The 21,543-nt window shown below is 43.8% G+C and overlaps 2 protein-coding genes across 2 annotated transcripts; one reads left to right on the forward strand and one right to left on the reverse strand.

Annotated features, from left to right (window-relative positions):
* Positions 1-1,400: 1,400 nt before the first annotated feature.
* LOC118223920 (sodium/hydrogen exchanger 6-like) lies at positions 1,401-15,840 on the reverse strand. Its single transcript, XM_035411001.1, has 16 exons — positions 15,431-15,840; positions 14,134-14,348; positions 11,936-12,013; positions 11,647-11,723; positions 11,251-11,363; positions 10,778-10,883; positions 9,811-9,952; positions 9,158-9,263; positions 8,419-8,507; positions 7,977-8,090; positions 7,669-7,780; positions 7,309-7,462; positions 6,555-6,585; positions 6,302-6,384; positions 5,860-5,965; positions 1,401-5,345 (listed from the first exon to the last, which is right to left on the reverse strand). The coding sequence occupies exons 1-16, from the start codon at positions 15,771-15,773 to the stop codon at positions 5,088-5,090; spliced, it is 2,127 nt and encodes a 708-aa protein (XP_035266892.1). The 5' UTR covers positions 15,774-15,840; the 3' UTR covers positions 1,401-5,087.
* A 369-nt stretch (positions 15,841-16,209) lies between these two features.
* On the forward strand, positions 16,210-19,857 carry LOC118223922 (membrane magnesium transporter 1-like). Its single transcript, XM_035411005.1, has 4 exons — positions 16,210-16,444; positions 17,554-17,606; positions 17,824-17,927; positions 18,729-19,857. Exons 1-4 carry the CDS (start codon positions 16,366-16,368, stop codon positions 18,889-18,891), a joined length of 399 nt encoding a protein of 132 aa, XP_035266896.1. The 5' UTR covers positions 16,210-16,365; the 3' UTR covers positions 18,892-19,857.
* Positions 19,858-21,543: the final 1,686 nt, after the last annotated feature.

The following is a 21,543-nucleotide window of genomic DNA, read 5'->3' on the forward strand; positions in this document are numbered from 1 at the left end:
CATGGAGCTGCCACTGGTGCCCTCACCGCAGGCAGAAGAAGCTGGCGCCACTGAGGAAGAGGAGTGGGAAGACCTTTTTGTCCTTCGCAGGGCTGAGCGTTATATGGAGCTCCCGACGGCTAGCTTACCAGAATCAATGATGCGTTCAAGATAGGGGAAAACATTGCAGTTCAAATTAACTGGAAACAGTGTAGCATTGAACGGACAGTTGCAGAATGCTGTTATTAGCTGTGAGCTCAACAGAAGTGCACTGAGCAGAAGCTCTACATCTGGACAATGTTGCCTGCAATAACAAACTTTCAAAGTTTTCACAATAAGTCACACACCTACAATGATTTGTGAAGTGTTCTTTGTTGCTGTAAAAAGTGTTTGTTTAACCATATAAATAAAATACCAGAAGATGCATTTTATTTTCTTCCAAGGTAAGATTTTTTTTTTTTTTGGCCTTGCTGTGTAAGCCTTTCCTTTTGGAAGTCTAGTTCATCCAATAAGATTCCTTGTATCACGCAAACCACTACCTTCTGTGCATTGAAAATGCAAAAACAAGCCATCCCTTTAGGACTATAAATGAGTATATGGACCCTTTCTAGCTTTATGTTATTGTTAGCAGCCATTCCTGTCTACATGTCTGGATTGCCGATATTGAAAGTTTCCAAGTTACAGGACAGCCAGCAATGTTCCCTGCATGATATAAAGTACCCAGAGTGATAAAAAAAAAACAAGGATTGCTCCCTCTGATGTATGTTTATTCGCATGTCCTCTGGGAACAACGGGAGAGTTTGTCATTCCTTTTCCCCAGTTAGACTCCTACTGGACACGTGAATAAACACACATCAAAGGCAGGGATGATTTTTCTCCTCAGTGTGAACGAGTGTCATCGCTGAGTAAGAAAATACTTTGTCACAGAACGTACACAGAACCACCAGACGGCCAGCACCAGCATCCCTTCTGCTTGGCAACAAGCACATACACCTTAATTTAAGCAGGCCCTTCATCACTGAGGAGGGGTTCAATTGTGTTTTACGGGAACACCAGTTGTTGAAAATGTGTTTTCTAGAGGCTCCCAGGTTGCTCAGTCAGTAAGGCTTTGCTATTAACTCCACAGCACCAGGACTCTCCTTATCCTCCCATTTGGCGCAAGACATGGGAAATTGGGATAAAGAAAAGGGAATAATGTCCCAACCCAAAACTGACCTGTTACCATGCACTCTATAAGCAGACATTGATTCTAGGTCAATGCTTGGAAGTGGAACATTTCTTCACTTTTGAGTTTCTCTCTTTCCAGCCATTCATAGATATGCGACAATGGGGAGGGAGTTATTTTCTGATGGAAGTTCCAATATCAAACTCCAAACATGCTGAATAAACACAAAGAAAATAAAGAACAACATACAAACAGGCACATTTTTAAAGAAATGCACATGTAGTTTTATTGACCATTCAATGCACATGGACGTATGAAGATATTTACAGACAGTGGTATTAATACAGCTGGAAAATGCAACATTAATATAAAAGAAGTAGCCGAGACAAAGTCCATCACATAGCTAAGTACCGATAAAACATCAAATGTTGTCTTCTAACAAAGACCCCAAAGTCTTACTCCGCTACTTTCAACAGTTACTATATTTAAATGTGCAAGCAATCACCAGTAACATATTCAAATAGGAAAAAAAAAGATCCTCACTTACACGTTTATTCTTTAGCTGACCGGTCTCACACAGACCATTTGCCACTGAAATGCACACAGATGCTACATGTACCAGAGTTGGAAGAGCAAGCGGAGCTCTACTGTTGATTATGCATCACAGATCAGGCGGGGTCAAGGGTCATGGTCAGCGTCAAATTTAAAGGACAGAAGAATAGTTAGTATAAGGTCAGCTTTTTTTTGTAAACAGTTAACATTAGATCTCAGAGCATCTGCGTTAATATTCAGACAGGTAAATATTCCTGTGGACTGTACCTCACATAATATACAACATGATGATCTAAATAGATGCAGTGGTAATAATAATGCAGAATGAAATGTCTGAATCGGTGGATGGATCACTGCTTCTGCATTCCCAGCTGAAGTGCCCGATATTTACTTCAGTTCTGTCCTAGAGCTGATCACTACCATATGGATTTCACTATCCGTCAACCTCCCAGTTTGATTGGGAGAAGAAGGGGAAAAAAAAAAAAAAAAAAAAACTCACCCCACTCTCCTGAGACCTGTCAAATTTCTTCATTTATCTTCATTCAGTTTTGTACAGCAGCTTAGACGTGTAATACATGACTTCCCACAGGAAATAAACATAAGCAAATAAATACAATGTGCAATCGCTAAACATCTTCCAACACCTTCCCTTGGCGCAAAAAAAAAAAAAAAAAAAAAACTTACTTCAAATACATTGCACAGTCAAGACTCTTCATTAAAAAATTAGGAGAAAACATGCTCCTTCATTCCTACATGGCAGGAGATAACAGTCAATCAATCAATGAATCAATCAATTAGTCAATCAATCAGTGTATTCACTAGAGTGCTTCCTCACAGTGGATGGATTATAGCCAGCTCCCTCCTACACTGACAGTGTGTTACTACGGAAACATCTTTTTCATGTTCCACGGTGCTATTGTTACATCACACAGGGGAATGATTTACGTGTCCTAGAAAAGTACGGACCTGATTTTCTCACTGATCAACGTTAAATTCAGAAACAGATTCTGACCTACTGAGAGAATGATCCTCTGCCCAAACCTGAACTTTATGAAAAAAGAACTGCATCTACAGCCATCATTCAAGGCTCAATATGCTACCCAATTCCAAACTTTAATCAGTTCACCACTGACTCGAAATAAAAATGCAACAATCCAGAATGTGCAGAAATAGTGACACTGAATTTACTTGACAATTAATATTTGACACTTACTATTAATTGTTTATGGCTCAAATTGCCATCAAAAATCAAAAATAATTCAGATAACCGCTTTGCCACATTTTTCACTCAACCTGTATACACTGGCCACCCCAACTCTCAAAAATAAAGTGTCTCTTTAAAGCAACCTAGGGTTCACACAAAGATCTCTCTCACCTGCTAACAAAGCATCTAATCCCAAAACATAGTTGTAAAATTACTGTAAAAAGCCTTTAAAATATCTTTGCGGTAGTCATTCAATGAAGTAATCCTCCGATCAATGCTCTTTCATTTCAGCGTGACCTCAAATTCAACCAACATCCTAAACCAACAAAAAGAACACACTTTGGCACATAAAATTGTTTGAGCCATTAACAATTACAAAACGCAATTATTTTCTCTTTGGCCTATTTTCGCACAATCCTTAAAAGCACGATAAACACGAACATCTTTTTTTCCCCCAGATGTTATATATATTAATTAATGTATTTCTCTTTCAAGCATGATATTTATCCATACAACTCACCGTAAGCTACACTTGCCTTTACCCATGATCAATGCAGAACAATGCAGTGCAACAAAGTAAACCCCCAGGAGGTGGCACTACCAAGGAATCATTGCTTCCCATTCTTTCAGTGCCAAACTCAACTGAAATGCAAAAATTCCAAAGCTTAAATTCAAATTCAACTGCCAGTACCCTCTGATCAAGTCTGAATTGCAACTAGTGACCCGGTTTAAATTCAGTGAAGATTGGCCACCCCACAAGTGCAAAAGGACAAGTAATGGCTAGGATTACTGTGCTGGAAAGCTTTAAAAGGTCAGTAAGGTACCGTTTCAAACATGAAGAAAAAAAAAAAAATCTGGGATTTTCCCAGGATGTCTGCTGGCATTTTTTACAGACAGTAATTACTGAAACATTAAAACAGTAATGCTTGTATTATTTGTTTAGAATTATTTGTTAAGAATATACTATAGCGAGAATATATCCTTAGCAAATTGTTAAATAAAAGCTCTTGATTTTGCCTTCATCAGGGGATCTTACACAAAAGAGATTCCACATTAAAACTGCTAATTCTACATTTCTCACATCATTTCTATTTCTGTATTTATTGAACAGTAGGCCTACTTTCCATTCCAAACCCAAGTGCAAAAATGTTAGTTAGACCGAGAATATTAAAAGTACTTCCAAACCACAATTACTAAATAAATACAAAATATTTTTTGAGGCTGTAATAATTTAGTTCTCAGAAAACCTTAGGACACCAAAAAAGGGCACTCATTTCCTACTTCAGGACAACACTAGATTATTTTTTTTTGCAGTACACAACGTCAATTATATAACAAGGTGTAAAACCCTCATTGCTGTCACAGTCAGAGGCCAACCTATTAGATCCCAGACTTGTGGCACGTTGCACTGACAGCACACATTAAAATACAGCTTTGGGTAAAAAAGCTCAGAAGTACAAACTCAATAATGAGCGCACAGGATTCACTGCCCAATGGGGGGGGGGGGGTATTTCTGCAGGGGGGGGGTGGGACTGTACTCTTCAGGCACTTGGTTGTAACAGCGCAGCAACACAGAGCCACTAAGAAGCCATGCCTCTGACTAGCGCTGTCGCACAGAAAAGGAGAGACCAACAGCCCTACAGCGCCACCTACTGGTAAAGGAGAGACTAGCTGGGAGGGTGGCGACCGAGTCCCTCCTGATCCTCCGCACATTAGAAGCCCCGCTAAGCATGCGCGCTGCGTGAGGAGGCGAACGGCAGCTCGCATCATTCTACACCTCGCTACACTCGTCAAGAAAAGCAGCGTCTCAGGCTGGCTGTGGCAACCCTGCGGGAGTTTGGCGAGCGTGTGTCTAAGTACCTCTCTCAATGATCCCATGGCACGGTAAGGATGAGGGTAAGGATGGCACAAGGACTTCTACTGGGTAAGCATGGTTAAACATCTCCGTGTGAATGAATTAAAATTACGCATATGTAACAAATAAATAAATATTTACATATTACAAAGAGGGTAAGAGGAGAGGGAGATCATGAAGACAGTGAGGTAGAGCAACAGAAACAGTAGCCAAATCTAGAGAAAGAGACTATAAAAGAAAGAAGAAAAAGAGAGATACTGATCCCGAAGGAAGGATGAGAGAGAGAGAGAGAGAGGAGGGGAGGGATGAGGGCGGAGTCTCTGGCTCTGCGCTCAGGCCGGCTGGCTGCCCATGGCGGGTGAGATTTGGGCGCGGGTGAGGGCGGGCTCAGAGTCGTCCATGGGCAGGACCAGCCGCGTGCCGCGGGTGGCCTGCTCGCGATCCGGGGCCCGGTCTGCGGGGGGGCGGGCCCCGGCCTTGGTGTGGGCCCCCGAGGCGTCCGTGCTCACCGTCACGTCCCCGTACGCCAGGCTGATGTCGGCGTCGTTCAGGATCAGGTCCGAGTCATCGTCCTTCAGCTGCTCCTCGTTCTGAGAGGAGAAAAAGCCGGAAGAGAGGGGATGCAGCAGGGAGGAAGGAGAAGGGAGGATGGAGATTGAAGAAGGGAGAATGGAGGATGAAGGGAGAATGGGGAATGAAGAATGGAGAACAAAAGAGGGAAAACGAAGGATGCAGAAAAGCTTAATTTGCTGAAAGCAGTGGCAATGGTAACACACTCAAAAGGTGTGTTCATTCATCAGGAGATCTGGGGCAAACAGGCATTGAAAATATTTTAACAAACCGAAACTCATATCATATGAAAAAATTATTTTGTGTTGAACATTGGTTTTGCAGGCATCTGACTGGTGTATGAAGGATTAAAGTAATTCAGTTGGGTTGCACAAGCCCACAGGCACATACAATTCATTTACACAGCAGGGTATACTGAAGCAACTCAAGGACCTTGTCCCAAGTACACAACAGCAGTACACCTCTTGGGAATCAAACCTGCAACCTCTGGGTCAGTAGGCCAGTTTCCTTTCCGTTACTCTGCAGCGGGCTCACCTCGTAGGCCTGGGGGCTGGTGAGACAGCGGGCCAGCGGGCCACAGCAGGCGGGCAGGGTGGCCGTGAGGGGGGGCCCACTGTGCGTGAGGATGGGCTTCAGGTAACTGGAGAGGGGCTGCAGTCAAGGACTAGAAACAAACTGCATATACTTAGTTAAACCTAGAGATCCTCCAAAGCAAACTACTTTACACTTAGGTGGGAAAGAAAAGAAAAAAAAAAAAGAGAAAAACGGAATTCCAACCCCCCTCCTCCTTTGAGGGATGCTCAAATGCCACCGGCCTATTGCGATCCAAAACAACAGTGGTCAAAACTGAGCTCTACAAACAAAAACTTTGAGATGACTGGGCAAAAATTGCCTGAACACAGTTTCCTTTGTGACTTTCATTTCACAAGTGCTCCCCCTGCTGTGCACTGTTGGGAATGACAACCGTTAAGGATACTTGTGGTCAAAGTTGTACCAGATTCTGAACAGCCAGGCACTCTCCTGTCTGGTGCTCTTTCTCTCAGTTCCATCTGTGCTGATCTATATAATGGCACAAAGACATTGATTAACAGAACACAAAATCACAATATTCGGCTCGAACAGCAGAGGTTGATGAGGGGGAAAATGCTTTTCCACAGATATTTGAACACAAACAAAAAAGCCCCTGTCAACATATAATGTACAGTAAAACCTCAAATAAACCCACTTACTGAATTATCTTGATCAGAATCCACTCCCACACTGTCAAAAAAATAAATTGACCTTTCATTAGACAAGCTTCCATGTAAACAAGGTCGACAGAGAAACAGACAGTCAAACATCACATGACACTGAACAACAATCTCACTGTCCAAAGACTGCCTTGCCCATACAAAATAGTGCAAGAAAGTTCCAGAAATGTCCCTCTCCCCAGTCTTCCTCTGCCCCAGTTCCAGCACTAATTACGCCACCGTTTTACTGACACACCCCTTTCCTCCATAAGACTCAGGAACGTTTACAACCTAACAGCTCTCCTATAACATAAACGCTTTTAAGCATCTTTTTTACTCCCCAGTATTTCCTGTTCTCCTGAGGATGAATGCCAGATTGCGATCGTAAGGCTCTCCCATGGCTGCAGCGCGGACGCGCGCGTGTGCGCCCTCTGCAGGGCACGCCCAGCGGCCGCAGCTTCTTCTCGCTTAGCCGCGCAGCGTCGCCCCTAACAACCGCATGTCAGGCGCAGTTCAGTCTGCGGTCGGCGCATTACCAGGAGTCACTGGGAGTTCACAGCCGGGCAGGGCCCTTGAAATCTAGGGCCCTTGAAATCCTAAAAGCACCAGAGTTTCTTGGCTCAAAACACTGTTCTAAATAACTACATGCTCTGTTGCCCATCTATGGACAGATCTCAGTCTGACAGCAGTTAAACAGCTGGCCCTATGAGTAATGATTTAAGGTACACAGCCCCCCCCCCCCCCCCAAACCCACCGAATGCGCAGGCAGGACAGCATTGGGGTGGTGCCGCCCCCGCAGATCCACACGGTGAAGAAGACGATGAGCAGGGTGGTGGAGAACATCATCTGGCGCGCGTACGTGGCCGTGTCCCGGATCGAGAGGGCAAAGGTCATGGCCCCCCGCAGCCCTGAGGAGGAGGACCGGACCCAACGGGGATTTCAGTAAGAAAATAGACCCCTCCCTCCCTCTCTCTCCCTCTCTCGCACCCACCCAGTCACTCACAACCCATCCATCACTCATACACATACGCACACCACACACATACACCACGCGCACACACACGCGCACACAGTACGATTATCCAACAGACCGCCTCTCCCTGCGTCCACCTGCCTGCGAACATCATCATGTGCTGGAAGTTGGAGCCGATCTTGTGCCGGCGGCCCAGGTTGAGGAACAGGGACAGGGGGTAGATGTTGGCGGCTCTGCCCAGGAACACAGCCAGCTGGGAGGGGACAGCGGTCAAGGAGCAACTCTGCAAGAATGCATTTAATACCCAACCAGAACCGCCAGGCACCGGCCTATTCAAACACCTTAAATAGGCAAGACTGTAGGACTGAGCAGCTCAGCAGAATCACTAGCATACACACAACCACTTTATTCAGTACAACGCACACACACACACGCACAGCAAAGGATACGAAAGCCCCGATGATGAAGGTGGGGTTGAAGATGTGGTTCTGGAAGGTGAAGAGCGCCAGGCCCATGTAGGAGAAGATGAAATTCTCCGCCAGGAAATTCAGCAGCTCAAACAACTGCAGGACAGCGCCGACAACATAGCTATCAGTAACCTGGCAGGAAGGTTTCCTTCACAGTGCACACTGCTGACAGGTGTGGGCCTGGTTCTAGGCACGTGAACACCAATGAGAAGGTCAATATTTGACATTACGCCGCGGCCTGGATGAAAAGGCTTCTGACTGGTTGAAAAATGGCTTGCAGTGTGTTTGAAGTGCAAAAACAAGTCTTATCATGGCCAAGGGTTAAATGTTTAAGCAGAAACAGGGGGCATGATAATGGACCGGTGGAAGCGGAGTGCCCCGGTGGAATGCCAGGTGGGCGGGAGGCAGGGTGGGGGGATCTTACCTGTTTGGTGCGGTCCTGAGACTCTGGGGACAGGTTGTTAAAGGTGTAGTGAGCCTGGGTGATCCCGCAGAAGAGCACAGCCACCACCCCTGCAAGGCGGGATAGAGGGGGCACAAGGTTAGGAAGAGCAGGAAATCTCACATTTGACCTCAATCAGCTGTGCTGGAGGGGGGCGGGGGTGGTCATGGATCACCCGTGGCATTTTCCCCAGCACCATCCAATCACCCGCCTCTCTGGCTCCGCTCACTAGTTCCAACCCACCTTCCTTCTGACCTTCTGACCAGAATCAGAGCCAACCAAGGAATTCTGCGCCCAGTTACACCACAGGATTAGTCACCCAGCACCAGAACAGTCAGGAAGAAGGGAACTTTGCTGGTGGTTTTGGGCCAGTGTTCTATGAGGCTTAACCAGCTGTTAAGCTATCAAAAAAAACAAAATGTCTGCCAGGAAATTCCAGGCTTTGAGAAAAATATTGGGGCTTATATACTGAACGGAGCAGCAGCCTACTGCAGGGCAAGAGGAGCAGTGGGAGGAGCATGAGGAGAAGCAGGGGAAAGAGCAGAGGGAGGAGCAGGGGAATGAACAGGGGGAGGAGAAGAGGGAGGAGCGGGGGAAGGAAGAGGGGGAAGAGCACGAGGAAGAACAGGAGGAGGAGCACGAGGAAGAACAGGAGGAGGAGCACGAGGAGGAACAGGAGGAGGAGCACGAGGAGGAGCAGGGGGATGAGGGCCGCTCTGACCTGTGAAGCCGCAGGCCTCTGCCAGCAGGAAGGTGGACCAGGACATGAGGAAGAAGAGCGCCGTCTCCAGCAGCTGGAAGTCCCGCAGCTTGGTGAACTTGGTGACGTGAGAAACCAGAGGCCCAGTCAAGGAAGAGACTAACCATTACATTGGCCCACTGCAGTGCTACTGAGGAACAGCTAACTGACTAGGCCCTACACATGGGGTAGACAGCCCTTATCACACAACACCAGATATTGCCTCTGCTTTTAACAGGATATAAAAGGATAAATTATTTGGCTTAATGACCACATGTGACCACTTTCATAATTAACTTTTGAAGAGAGTAAAAATAATGCGTTTCATCAGACAGGTCTGTCACAGTTTCAAAGTCCTTCGTGGTTGGGGGAAAGATTAGCTGACTGAGCTAAAGGCCAAAGGTCCCCAGCCGAGGGAGCTAACCCCACTTTTCCTGAAGCCCCAGTGATGTCACCTTCTCTAGCAGACAGTCATGCGCTCACTGATGCCTCAGCACAGTGCTATGCTCGCCCTACAGCCCAGACCCAGCCCCAGCAGCCCCATACAGCTTCACCAGCTCCCTCCTAAATCCACCGCTCTGCTTTGCGGCTCCAGTCTCAGACCGGAGGGCACGGGACCCCCCAGTAAAGGATATGAGCGCCGTCACCAGTCCGGTGGCCACGCCCAGTGCAAAGGAGCCGCTGAACACCCCCAGGAACATGCCCAAACACTTGAGCAAGGCCATGCCCTCGAACGTGTGGCTATTATCCCCCGTGGGCTGGTACGCTACGATGGACCTGAGAACATTAAAAAATTTAGCATCTCAAATATTCAAAAAGAACATTGTACACATATGTGAGCAGGGACTATATGTGTGGTAACTGCTTTATGAGCCAAAAGGGGAGATACTGAATGGGGTTTCTATGGAGATACCATGTATGTCAGAAGCACCATCTTGGGCTCCTTGACACATAAGCCATGTCTCACTAATGACTATATAAAAACAACTTTATCTGTGCCCTGAAAATTTCCTCAAGGGATTGACTTCACACTGAAATTCAAAGGAAATGGCAGGAAAGGACCTACACTCACGCAGCTGTACACTGGACCCATTATACAAGCCCCTGCCAAACTTGGCGAGACATTAACAACAGTTTATAAAGGCACACCCATCTAGTGAGTAGAAAGGTTCATGCAATATGTGAGCAATTTGAGGAATGGTGCAGACAGTCAATTTTCCTTAGAGATACAGGTAATGTTGTGATAAGTGGATAGACAAAACAAGTCCATATATTGACAGTATCAGAGAGACAGCAAGGGGAGGAGAACCAAAGAAAAGCTGCAGCTGCAGTAGGCCACACAAACAGGTCCCAACTGGCCTACACACCACACGAACTGCAAACCACCAGAACATTTCCTCACTTTGAGCTGGACCATTGTGATGTCATCACCTTGGCACATACAGCCAACGAACGCTAACAATCTGTGTGCTGACAGAAGTCATGGAGGGTTGTTGGATCCATCCAAGTAGGAAGTGGGTGTAAAGCAGCACGGATATGTAAGTGTATGTGTGTGTGAGTGTGTGTGTGTGTGAGAGACAGGACAGGGGACAGAGGACTCACGAGGACAGCACCACGGCCACCGCGTCATTCAGGACGCTCTCCCCAAATAGCAGAGCGTAGAGGTCCACATCCACCTGCAGCTCGTTAAAGATGGCCAGGACCGTCACTGCAAGATGGACGGAGGAGAAGGGAGACTCCTCAATATTCACCAGACTTTACAACCAGCTCCTGAGCACTTCTGACCACAAACAGCAGTGACAGGAGACTGGGGCTTTGTGAGAGCCAAAATGGACGGAGCAACTATGCAATTCCATTTAGCCAAACAACAAGGCTTTGTCTCAATGCATAATTCTATTTACAATCTCTTACTTAAAAAAAAAAAAAATGAAACTGAAGAACAACAAATTTCCCAGGGAGAAACAAGGGGTGCTAAAATTATTAAATTGCAGCCTTGACAGTGTCTTGTTCGACACAGCCCTTATGAGGGCGCAGTTGGGGGGTGCAGGTGAAGGTGCACGAGGAGGGGCAGGAACCTGGGTCCGTGGCGGAGACGATGGCTCCGAAGAACAGGCAGTCAGTGAAGAAGAAGTCCCCGCCCAGCTGGCCCACCTGCTTCATCAGCATCACACAGCCGTACATCAGCAATCTGCAGAAGAGAGGGGCACACACCACGACATCACTCACCTCCACACCGTCAACCAAAGCCTCAAACCCCTTACAGTTCAGCTGAGAACTGAGGCTCAGCTTCGGGGCTGTGATACCTCCTAAACCAGGGGTGTACATCCTGGCGTGGATGGGTTTTTTTACAGGAATAAAATTTAAAAAATGTCTTTGTACGTACCTGTTAATGCTTGCTGGGGCCTGATGCTCAACTGCCACAGGCAGCTACATTTTCATAATTCAAATGTGCTTGTTGAATGAGGACTCACCCAATGACGAGACATGATATGACGGTTCCCACAAAGGCATAGGCTAAGATGGACCCCATGTTCCTGAAGAAGTGTCTCTGAACAGGACAAAAGGTGAAAAGACAAAATCAGGCACATCCATCATTCAGGGGGTATACACAAGATGAGGTTGTGCTTTGGACTGAATTTCACAACCGTCAACACAAGGATAATTAATCCATGTCTGTTCTTCTTTACAATGCACGCATCATATCTTATTTCCCCTTTCCAATGTTCACTCACAGTGCTTTTCAGGGGTGGGGACTCTTACCCTTTTCAGGCTGTAGCCAGCATGGAAAATGATTGGAGGCAGGAGAATATTGAAGAACACCTCAGGGTCAAAAGTCACCTAGAAAAAAAAGCATATAAAACCCCATAAAATGGCATCATCGAGTGTACAATGTACAAAACTAACAAAACGAGCATTGCAAAGCAGAGCACTGAAATTAACTTAATCTGAATACAAACATGTGATGTCTTTTTATGTCGTTTCCAGGTCATGAGACTCCTTTTTACAGTCCACATAAAAGCATGAGGGACAGAGTTTAATGTGAATTTTGCACCAGTGACAGGAAAGAAAAATAACAATAAAAAAAGTTAGGGCCAAAATAGAACAGCACTCAGATTGAGTAGCACAAACAAGTACAAACCTGCCATCCTCCACCGCACAATACAGTGAACAACTGCTTTGATTCTGCTCTCAGAAAATAGCCACCTTGGCCAGACTGAAAATAACCAGTTGAAATTTAAAAAAAATAATATATATATATATATATATATATATATATATATATATACATACATACATACATATCGTGTACATGTATGCCTTTCCTACAGGTTCTGTGATCTTTGAAGTTAGATGGTGATCACCACATCCTGTCACCACATTCTGGCCTACTAAAATCTCACCGCAAGTCATGAATGCATTTCTTCACACACTTGTGGTGCTTATCTCAGGACCTTCTGGTTTTTCCATTTACCAGAACCGCAGGCCCTTACATCCTTATCTGACCCATACGCAAACTTGAGCGACATTCCTGTCACTGCTCATACCTCTCTTGCAGGCTACTGTAAACATTCAACCATATATTTTCCCTGAGGCTGAACTACCTTTCCTTTTGCTGCCTTGGCAACATGTAAGCCCGCCCATTGTGAGCCACGCCACCTGGAAGCTGAAAATCAAACGCACACATATTTAAGATAATCAGGACACCGCAACGATATAAAAATGATCGTCACACCAGTCCAGTAACTTTCTAGGTGCTTTCCAACACCGTGAAAGCATCCAGGCTTCGAACCACAACACCAGGTCCTGAAAGGTGACACCAAACACAAGCACAGGAGGAAGTGGGGCTAAACATTGCACAGAGAAATCTGAAACGCTCACAACCAGAACTGCCTGCATTCTTAACAAACTTAATACTGCTTGGTCCCTTCGGAGAATCTTTTGTTCGCTGCAGCACATAAGCACCGTCAGGCACAATCCACAAAACACAGCGAATAATATGCATGAAACGGTGCCATTGGATCAGCCTGCCTGGCTTTGAGCATTATTACCGTTTAAAAACAGATTGGAAACGATTCTGCTTTAGAGCAGGCCAAGACCGGAGCATCCGAGTTCATCAGTAATGATCACAATAATCCCGTAAGGAGCTGTCTGGCATCAATCGATACACTTCTCAGTCCGGACACATACACATGCTTCGCCTTTCCGTGTGTAAGGAAATGGCCGAACAGCTTTCTTGGCAGATTTAACAGACACTAATGAAAATGGTCCCGCAATTTTAGAGCACCATTCACTAACAGTGGATTGTTTTGACTGTCAAACAGGATCTGTCTTTGTCAATGACATTACATGCACTACAGGAAGCTGAACATTAAAAACTAATAATCCATTCATATCACCTTCCTTATCTTTTTTTATAATCCTCAAACTGATTCCTGAGCTCCTTTTATGGTGATAGATCAGAGACCATACAAGATCCAATTTTGATTATTCTTAATATAAATATAGGCTCATTTTGTTAGAGAAATATTTTCCATTTTGGCTGTTGGGTTAGTCTTTGAATGAGTGGTTTCAAGGAGAGATGCAGATCCAGCACTATACTCCATCCAAGGTCATTTTAACTGTGTACAGTAGAGTCTACTTATCATTAGCATATGAGGTGGGATAAATATTTGCAGGAAGAAAAAAAAAAAAAAAAAAAAAGAGTACAATCTGCCTGGGCTTCTCTCTGAATTAAAGCAACTGTACTAATGTGGCAAAAAAGTCTGGCAATTATCAGCAGTACGCTTGAGCAGCACCCTTGTGATTGGAAAAATCAGACCACAGGAGAAACACTCTTCTTGCTGAGGTTCATTTAGTCTTAACACTCCTGTTTCATCACTTGGTTTGAAACACTAAAGCACCGACACTTTACAGTAAACAGTGAAGTGCCCAGTATGTAGTGGCAGTCTATACACTACCTTCCTCAGCATCTCGTTGTCCTGCACATCGTTGCCCTGCACATCGTTGACCTCGCTGGCACTTATCTCGCCCTTCAGAGTGTATTCATAGAACTTGCCGCTGACGTTCACCAGCAGTGTGGGTGGGCTTGCATTGACATGGCAACTCAGTGTGACATTGTTGATATCCCGGGGAACATGGATTCCGTACCGCAGAACCACACCCACCAGCAGGCCTTCCATAAAGAGAGGGAAATGTTAAGACAATCAAGGTGCGTACATGCAACACTAGATGCAACACACATGCAATAATATGTAACAGCCAAATAATAACTCCACTCACAGGGTCTAAGCAAGAGCTACACATTTCAAAAGTGATGTTTGTTGGAAAATGCACATCTTGAGAAGTTCAAAATATTTTTTATAAGTTATGGCAGAGAGCCTTTAGGGGCAAGCAACATGGCATGAGTCAAAGTGTGACCAGTGTATTTACTGTATTGTGAAATACACCACTCACCAGTCAAACACATTTGTAGCGTTACTTATTTACTAGATAAGAGAACATGCTTTGTTCCTCTTTCTCAAAATGTACCATTAGCCTGAAATGCCTATGTCAGTCTTAAGGTGACCCACACAGCCACTGAAGCGTAAACAACGGGTGCTGGATTCTATTGAATAGGCAGTTGAATCGTTATTGCGCGCCCTTGGTCCCATCCTTCCGAGTAATCTTTTAATTCTCTGAATGTTTCAGATACACTTCAGGGTCGCCATGCTGAGGTTTGTGGGACAAAATGTGTATGGTGCCAGATGGTTGATGCTTCAGAGTCCTTTTTTGGAGTGGGGGGGGGTTAAAACTAGCATGAGTGTTGGAAGAAGTGTTTAAAGGCTTCGAACTCAAGCTCAACTCAAACCTATTCTCGCTGCATTCTTGCTAGCTGCTAAATCATAGTGTCATTACCGAGCTGATTAAGCAATGTCTGTGTGTGTGTGTGTATGTGCGTTACGCTTTATAAATTAGATGGTTAAATTAGCTAGCTGTAATGCATGGACTTCAAGGTTTCAAAGGCCTCATTTTCCCATCAAATTAATTTCGCCTTATTTCCCTGCTCGTAACTAGCTTGCTCTCCATGTAACTTGCTGGACCATTTCTTAGCTACCTAGCAACGCCTACTTAAGTACGGTGAGAAGCTAGCTAATTGGCTAATGACTGTTATGATGAACACTTTGGAAACACATGGATAGTTACTAGCTAACGTTAGTTGTAAACAGTTACATTGTAACATCAATTTAATTACATACAGAAATCGCTGGTCCTTACCGTATATCATGGCTAGTCCGGTTTCATGTAAAAACCTAAACCGGCGGTGTTTGAAGAGCCATATAGTTAGGATCGTGAGGGTAAGCAGCATGATGAATATCAGCAGGTCGGCACTGTCCTGTCTATGGCTTTCCTCAGCCTTCTTTTCGGTTACAATGTTCTCCATAGCGCTGTCATCAGCATTAATGGCACACAGGCAAACCAAGAAGCTGACAAAAACGGACACGGGCGCCGTCTTCCAGACCCTGAGGGCCACGGTGTTTCTCGTCCTGGGTCCCATGTTGTGGTTTAACTCGCCCCCTACTATTGACTGGTGCTTCCGTTTCGACGTCTCTGTTATCATCTACAGCAACAGCCGAGTGGGCAGCAGCGCCACTCCTCCCCGCTCAACCCCACTCACGTGTCACATGACTGAGATATTACTAGTCCTGAATAATCAGGTATGAGACAAATCCCATAAAAAAGTTTTACGCATTGTAATATTTTATTAATAAAAATAGTTTTAAAAAAATAGTAAGCGAAAAGTGGAATCACTGGAATGTGATGCTGTGAGTAGCGCGAAATGCTGGGAGATGCACAGGCATTCAGCGTATACGACCGCAATAACTTTCTAATTAGCCATATTAAATTAATGTACGGGGCCTATATATTTGGGCTTTCAATTACGTTGTAACCAAAATATAACCTGCAGGCAATCGTTCCAAATTAATGTTATTAGCTAGTGACCTGATTTGAATCTGAAAGGGTTAATGTGATAACAGCCATAGATGTATCTATGATAACAGCGCACCGATTGTGCCGTATAGCCTGTTAATGACGACATTCTGTCGCGACACACAAAGTGGTTAGCTAGCAAACACGTTAGCTGAAGCGTTCCGCTGAGAAGCTAGCTGCGTGACTAGCTCGCCAGCTAGCTATATTAGACGACGTTGAAAATGGCTTCTTCTATTTGGAAGGGTTTAGTCGGTATTGGTCTTTTTGCTTTGGCCCATGCAGCTTTCTCAGCGGCACAACGTGAGTATAATAAAACGCTGAAAGGGAAAAAGTCGTAGCTGCCTAGCTAACTAGTACCGGCCACACATTAACCCACACAGTGTGGCCTGTCTACGAGTGACTGCTTAAAATAAGCCGGTAGCTGGAGAACTATGTAGCTTGTTAAGTTGGCTTGGTTGCTAAGGTTATCTGATAGTGACAGTTCTGCTGTATCGTAAAATGTGCATGTACGAAGTTGGGTCGTTAGATATGTTTAGGTAGCTAGCCATACATATACTGTTTTATGTTGTCGATGTACTCGTGGTGAAAGCAGTTGATGGCAATGGAGATAATTTTGACAGTTTTCACTGTACCTAATTAACAACCCAGTTCACGTGGCTAGCCATGGTAGTTAGCTTTTACACTAGTATTTGGGTAGAAAGTCACTCATGTAGCTGGTGATGTAGCTAGCACAAACAGTGTCAATAAATGTAATTAATTTATTCCACCAGCCTGCCAATAATTCATAAAATACTTAGGAAATGTGGGTACAGCCTGGACGTAATTGCAACAGACTAAGTAGCTCGACGATAACTAGCCATATGCAAGTATGAGGTTGTTTAGCTACGTGTTCTAACTGAGTGCGCTTATATCTAATGTATGATACATGTATGTAGATGGTCAGCTGTAATTTTCTTGACCATATAAAGAAATTATGATTTTAGTTGACTGGGTGGCAGTCTATGAACTATTGCATTTTCCTTGTTCAAGTTTTGTTCAGAACATCTTATCAGCCGTTGACGTTTAATATGGGTATAATGTAGGCCTGTTTACAGTTTACAGAGTGAGGCTTTGTGGACTCGGTGATGGTTCGAGCTGTCTTGAGCTCTCTGTCGCTGACTCCGATGAAAGATTGCGCTCCAGAGGAAAATAATATTTACAGGGAAAATTTATAGGTAACTGAAACTGCAAAATATCCAGATTGCTATTCATAGGTAACCAATGTCTTTGATCTTGTAGCCATAAAAATGGTCCAAGATGACCAATGTCTTTTTGAGCATAATTTGGTAAATTGGCTAATTTTTCAATCTTACTGAGGATTTATAGGCAGTGAAAGAGCTTGATTCTTTTTTTCCTCCCCCCTCACCCAGATCGATCGTACATGCGACTCACAGAGAAGGAGAATGAAACACTTCCAATAGACGTGAGTACCTACTCGTTTTTCCTGTACAAATCGCATTTGAGGTGTGGAGCTGTTAGACAGAGTTGAGGTAACTGAAAGCTTTGGTATTTTCTGAAACACTATTCTGTGCAATTGTGTAATAAAATCCTTCTACAGATGAACAATGTGTCAATAAATAACTGTCATCCAGTCATCTGTCTGTCCTGTAATAACCGGGCTTTCATTTTTTCTTTTACAGATAGTCCTGCAGACATTGTTAGCATTTATAATGACCTGTTATGGCATAGTCCACATTGCGGGAGAGTTCAAAGAAATGGATGCCTCATCAGAGCTCAAGAACAAGTAAGTGTTTATGAAACATCTCAGTCCTGTAGTATTGGCCCTACTGGCCAATGCATAAGTATGCTTGTCAGAACATCAGCACACATGACAAATTAACATCCTTCAGTGCAACCTCTGTGCACTGCAGTATGCCTCATTTAGTTTTCAGTACATTTCCAGTGGAAATACCTTCCATCATATCATCTATCACTTGATCAGAATCAGACTTGTACCATATGTGGAAGCACAGTCTGTTACTTGGTGACTTCGAAAATTACAGATTTTACCATAAATTAGTTACGTGGTCTAACTGGCCTTTTTGGATAAACTTGGCGGTTTCAGAAATGCTTTTTTGAACTGGTCCTGTTTCTTCACTGCAAATAAACCATTAATTTAATTTATAATTTGCCTCAACTTACCAACAAACCAATTATTACACAATGCACAAGTTACCAGAGTGGTGCTTGACCCTATCAGTTTAATGAGGAACTATTCTTTGTTTAGCAAAATAATCAGTTACGTCCTGTTAGTTAATGAATTATTTATTTGTTTGCTCTTTCAGCAGAAATCCTTACCTGGGGCCTATTACATACCTGACCCTTTGTATTCTGTCCATCTGAACAGCTCCATAGGTACTGGAGCAATTCAGATCCTGTAGCTTGATTAAGAGCACAACAACAACAGCTTCACTAAAGGGATTTGAACCCCCAACCCTTTGGTTATGAGGCCGCTGTCTTCATTATTGCCCCCATATTTTACCCTTTCATTAAATGGAAAAAATCACAGACTCCTAATGCTTCCTTTTTTTTTGTCTTTGGCCAGGTCGTTCGACACGTTAAAGAATCATCCCTCTTTCTATGTATTCAACCACCGAGGCAGGGTGCTGTTCTGTCCCCCCGACCAGGAGCCCCCCTGTAGGTCGGGCCCAGAGTCCCTGCCCTCCAACCCCCTGAGGCTGCGCAAGCTGGAGCCCTCGCGTCACTGAGGCCGGCCTCTCTGGGGCCTTTTTCCCTCCCCTGGTTGTTTTTCTTCCTTTTTCCATGAACAGACGAGCTCATTGGTTGGAAGGGGGGAGAAAAGCTTTTAAGAAGCAAAGAAGCCCTTTTTTTTCTTCTTTTCTATTTATGATACATAATTCATTTTGCATTCAGTTTTCATCACAACAGTAACAGCATTTTTCACTCTTTGGACTGTGCCAACTCCTTTGGTTTATAGGTTGATTTACTTGTAAATAAATGCCAATGCTTGGAAGTCCTAAGGATTTTGCCTATGCAGCCACCCTTAGTTCAAACAAGTTTACCACAGGTGCAATTTGCATCAGCAAGTAAGACTGCAAACCTATGTCATGTCCGAAATTTCAAATGCATTGCTGCCTCTGTAAAATATTATTTTTAACTTTAGAATTATAAATTTAATGTATATGCATTCAGACATTTAAAATGCTTTCTGGAAAATAAAGACTTCACCAAAACATCAGCGCTAATAGTCGACACAAGGAAGAGCAGTAGCAGAACCCTTAATATACAATCAAACTCTTCCTGGATTTTCCTTTTACATTGTCAAACTTTGCTGCCTATTGGGTTTTAAATATTCCTGTCTGCAGCTGTTTCTGGCTGAACTGTTGCCCCCCCCCCCTCTCTGTGCACTCCAATGTACACAAGGACTCAGTTTATAAACCGAGAGCCATTTTTACTCTGGTCATATTTATAGTGATCTCCCTGAGGGAAATGGAGCTGGTATAGGCCTCTTATGCAGGTTTGTTATGATAATTGTTTATACATTTGGACATGGGTTATGGTAAAGTTATTTTGCTAATTATGCTGTGAACATGGAGGTGTTGAACCTCACTTGATACATTTTCCTGGAATGATATAGTTTTCCTTTTTTATGTTATGTAAAATGCAACAGATGGGTTTGTAACTAAATAAATTTAAGCTTTATGATGACTTTTTTTGGCCTTAAAAATAATCTTTCTTTTTTTAGAATCATTTTTGTAGACATGTGTCCATCATATACTAGACTGGGCATATTTCTTTACACTATGTCTGATTGTATTCACAGAAAATATCACTGTACATTTGATGAAAACCTCCCTCAATCCAATTTTAAGAACATTTCTTACCTAGTACTCCAGCAGAGACATTGTGAAGGGCAGTGGTACTCCTGAACAGGATCCTTCTTGAGAAAAGGGTTGTATCTCTCAGAGTAGGGAGTTCAGCCAATTCAGGAAATTAAATTCAATGAATTCATTGAAAACCCTTCTAAGAACATTATGGTCATTTTTCAATCAATGAACTCAATCAAGTTTTGATGGAGTTTATTTCCTGAATTGGCAGAGCTGAAGGGGAGTTGGCCCAAACCTTAATGCTGCTCCCATCACCCCAGTGATGGAGGGCCGGCACTGAGCTGGAGCACGTAATGAGCCTGTGGTGCTGGAACATCTGAGGCTTCATGAACTCCAAAAAATGAATGAGTCATCGCAGCACACCACGGACATGTTTGGAAAGCAGTGTCTTGCAGCTGGTTCACAATTAGTCAGGGATTGAGAGTACATGGTACTGCAGCTTCACTCAGTGTGGGGTAAACGGAGCCTTGCCCTGTAAGACTACTGATAAGCATGGATATCGGACATGAGCTCACGTACAACTGGTCTTCTGGTCTGGCAACTGCAGGGTCTGTAAACCTTTCACTCAAAATTTCACAAAAAACTGTGTGACCTGGTTTGGGCATGTGGCACACCTGCAAGTCACTCAACCACATTATAACATAAGACTTACTATTAATGTCTTCACATTATTGTGGGTGAAATCAAAAAAGGGAAATGTGAATCACTGGCAAGAGAACTGCCATTTTGGATTACCACTTGTTTATGTGAAATTGAGGTAGAGAACAAGCGACCGAGCATATTAGACAAATGTAATGACACCGTTGAACTCATTTCGTACCTTTCTGCTGTTTATTCATTTTTGTTTCTTTAAAAAAAATCATAAAATGTTCCATTTTATATATAACACTAAAAAATGTTCTTTATACAACTTTTTTTCTCTTTTAAAATATTTCCATTTTTATGCTCTGAAAGAATACTGTCCAAAAATAACCTCTTGATTTTTGCATGTATGAACATTTAGAAAGTAGTATACATCTTTTTCTTTTAAAAATAAAACCCAAAGAAAAGATAAACAGAAGAAGCAGGTAGCTTTGCATCTGTCGATTTGTTGAATGGATTGTTTGCAGGCATCCAATCAGGAACAGGTGCCCGATGACACGGGCTGCAGAGATTCTAAATGACCTCACAAAATTTGACCAATTAGGGGATGCTGTGAGCTGCAAGTGAGACAAAGGTGAGCGGGTTGGACTCTCTGACAACCTGCACAGATTTCTCAGGTGACAGATTGGCTGTACACACCTTTTACCATTAGTTTTACCCTTAACTGAGTTGGGAAGGGAAGAGAATAATGTTCATAAAAATGGTGCTGTGATACTATTGCTTTTAAGCATGCCTGAACTGTTGCAAATATGATTTAGAGTGGGGGTGTCAAAACTCCAGTCATGGAGTGCCACTGGTTCTTCTCAATTAGCAGCCAGTCACAGCCTTGGAAAAGGATTGTGTGAAATCTTCAGCCAATCAATGGCTTGA

The sequence above is a fragment of the Anguilla anguilla genome, chromosome 3 (genome assembly GCF_013347855.1).
Source record: "Anguilla anguilla isolate fAngAng1 chromosome 3, fAngAng1.pri, whole genome shotgun sequence".
In the NCBI taxonomy this organism is placed as follows: domain Eukaryota; kingdom Metazoa; phylum Chordata; class Actinopteri; order Anguilliformes; family Anguillidae; genus Anguilla; species Anguilla anguilla.

What these genes read in the sequence shown, in the direction of transcription:
- LOC118223920 (XM_035411001.1), bottom strand. Translation starts at nt 15,773, where the DNA reads ATGATAACAGAGACGTCGAAACGGAAGCACCAGTCAATAGTAGGGGGC. An exon ending in CGGACTAGCCATGATATACG is followed by an intron (nt 14,349 to 15,430) that starts GTAAGGACCAGC and finishes TCTTTATGGAAG; the next exon opens with GCCTGCTGGTGGGTGTGGTT. An exon ending in CGTCTCCGCCACGGACCCAG is followed by an intron (nt 10,884 to 11,250) that starts GTTCCTGCCCCT and finishes TCCATCTTGCAG; the next exon opens with TGACGGTCCTGGCCATCTTT.
- LOC118223922 (XM_035411005.1), top strand. Translation starts at nt 16,366, where the DNA reads ATGGCTTCTTCTATTTGGAAGGGTTTAGTCGGTATTGGTCTTTTTGCT. An exon ending in ATGAAACACTTCCAATAGAC is followed by an intron (nt 17,607 to 17,823) that starts GTGAGTACCTAC and finishes TTTCTTTTACAG; the next exon opens with ATAGTCCTGCAGACATTGTT. An exon ending in TCATCAGAGCTCAAGAACAA is followed by an intron (nt 17,928 to 18,728) that starts GTAAGTGTTTAT and finishes GTCTTTGGCCAG; the next exon opens with GTCGTTCGACACGTTAAAGA.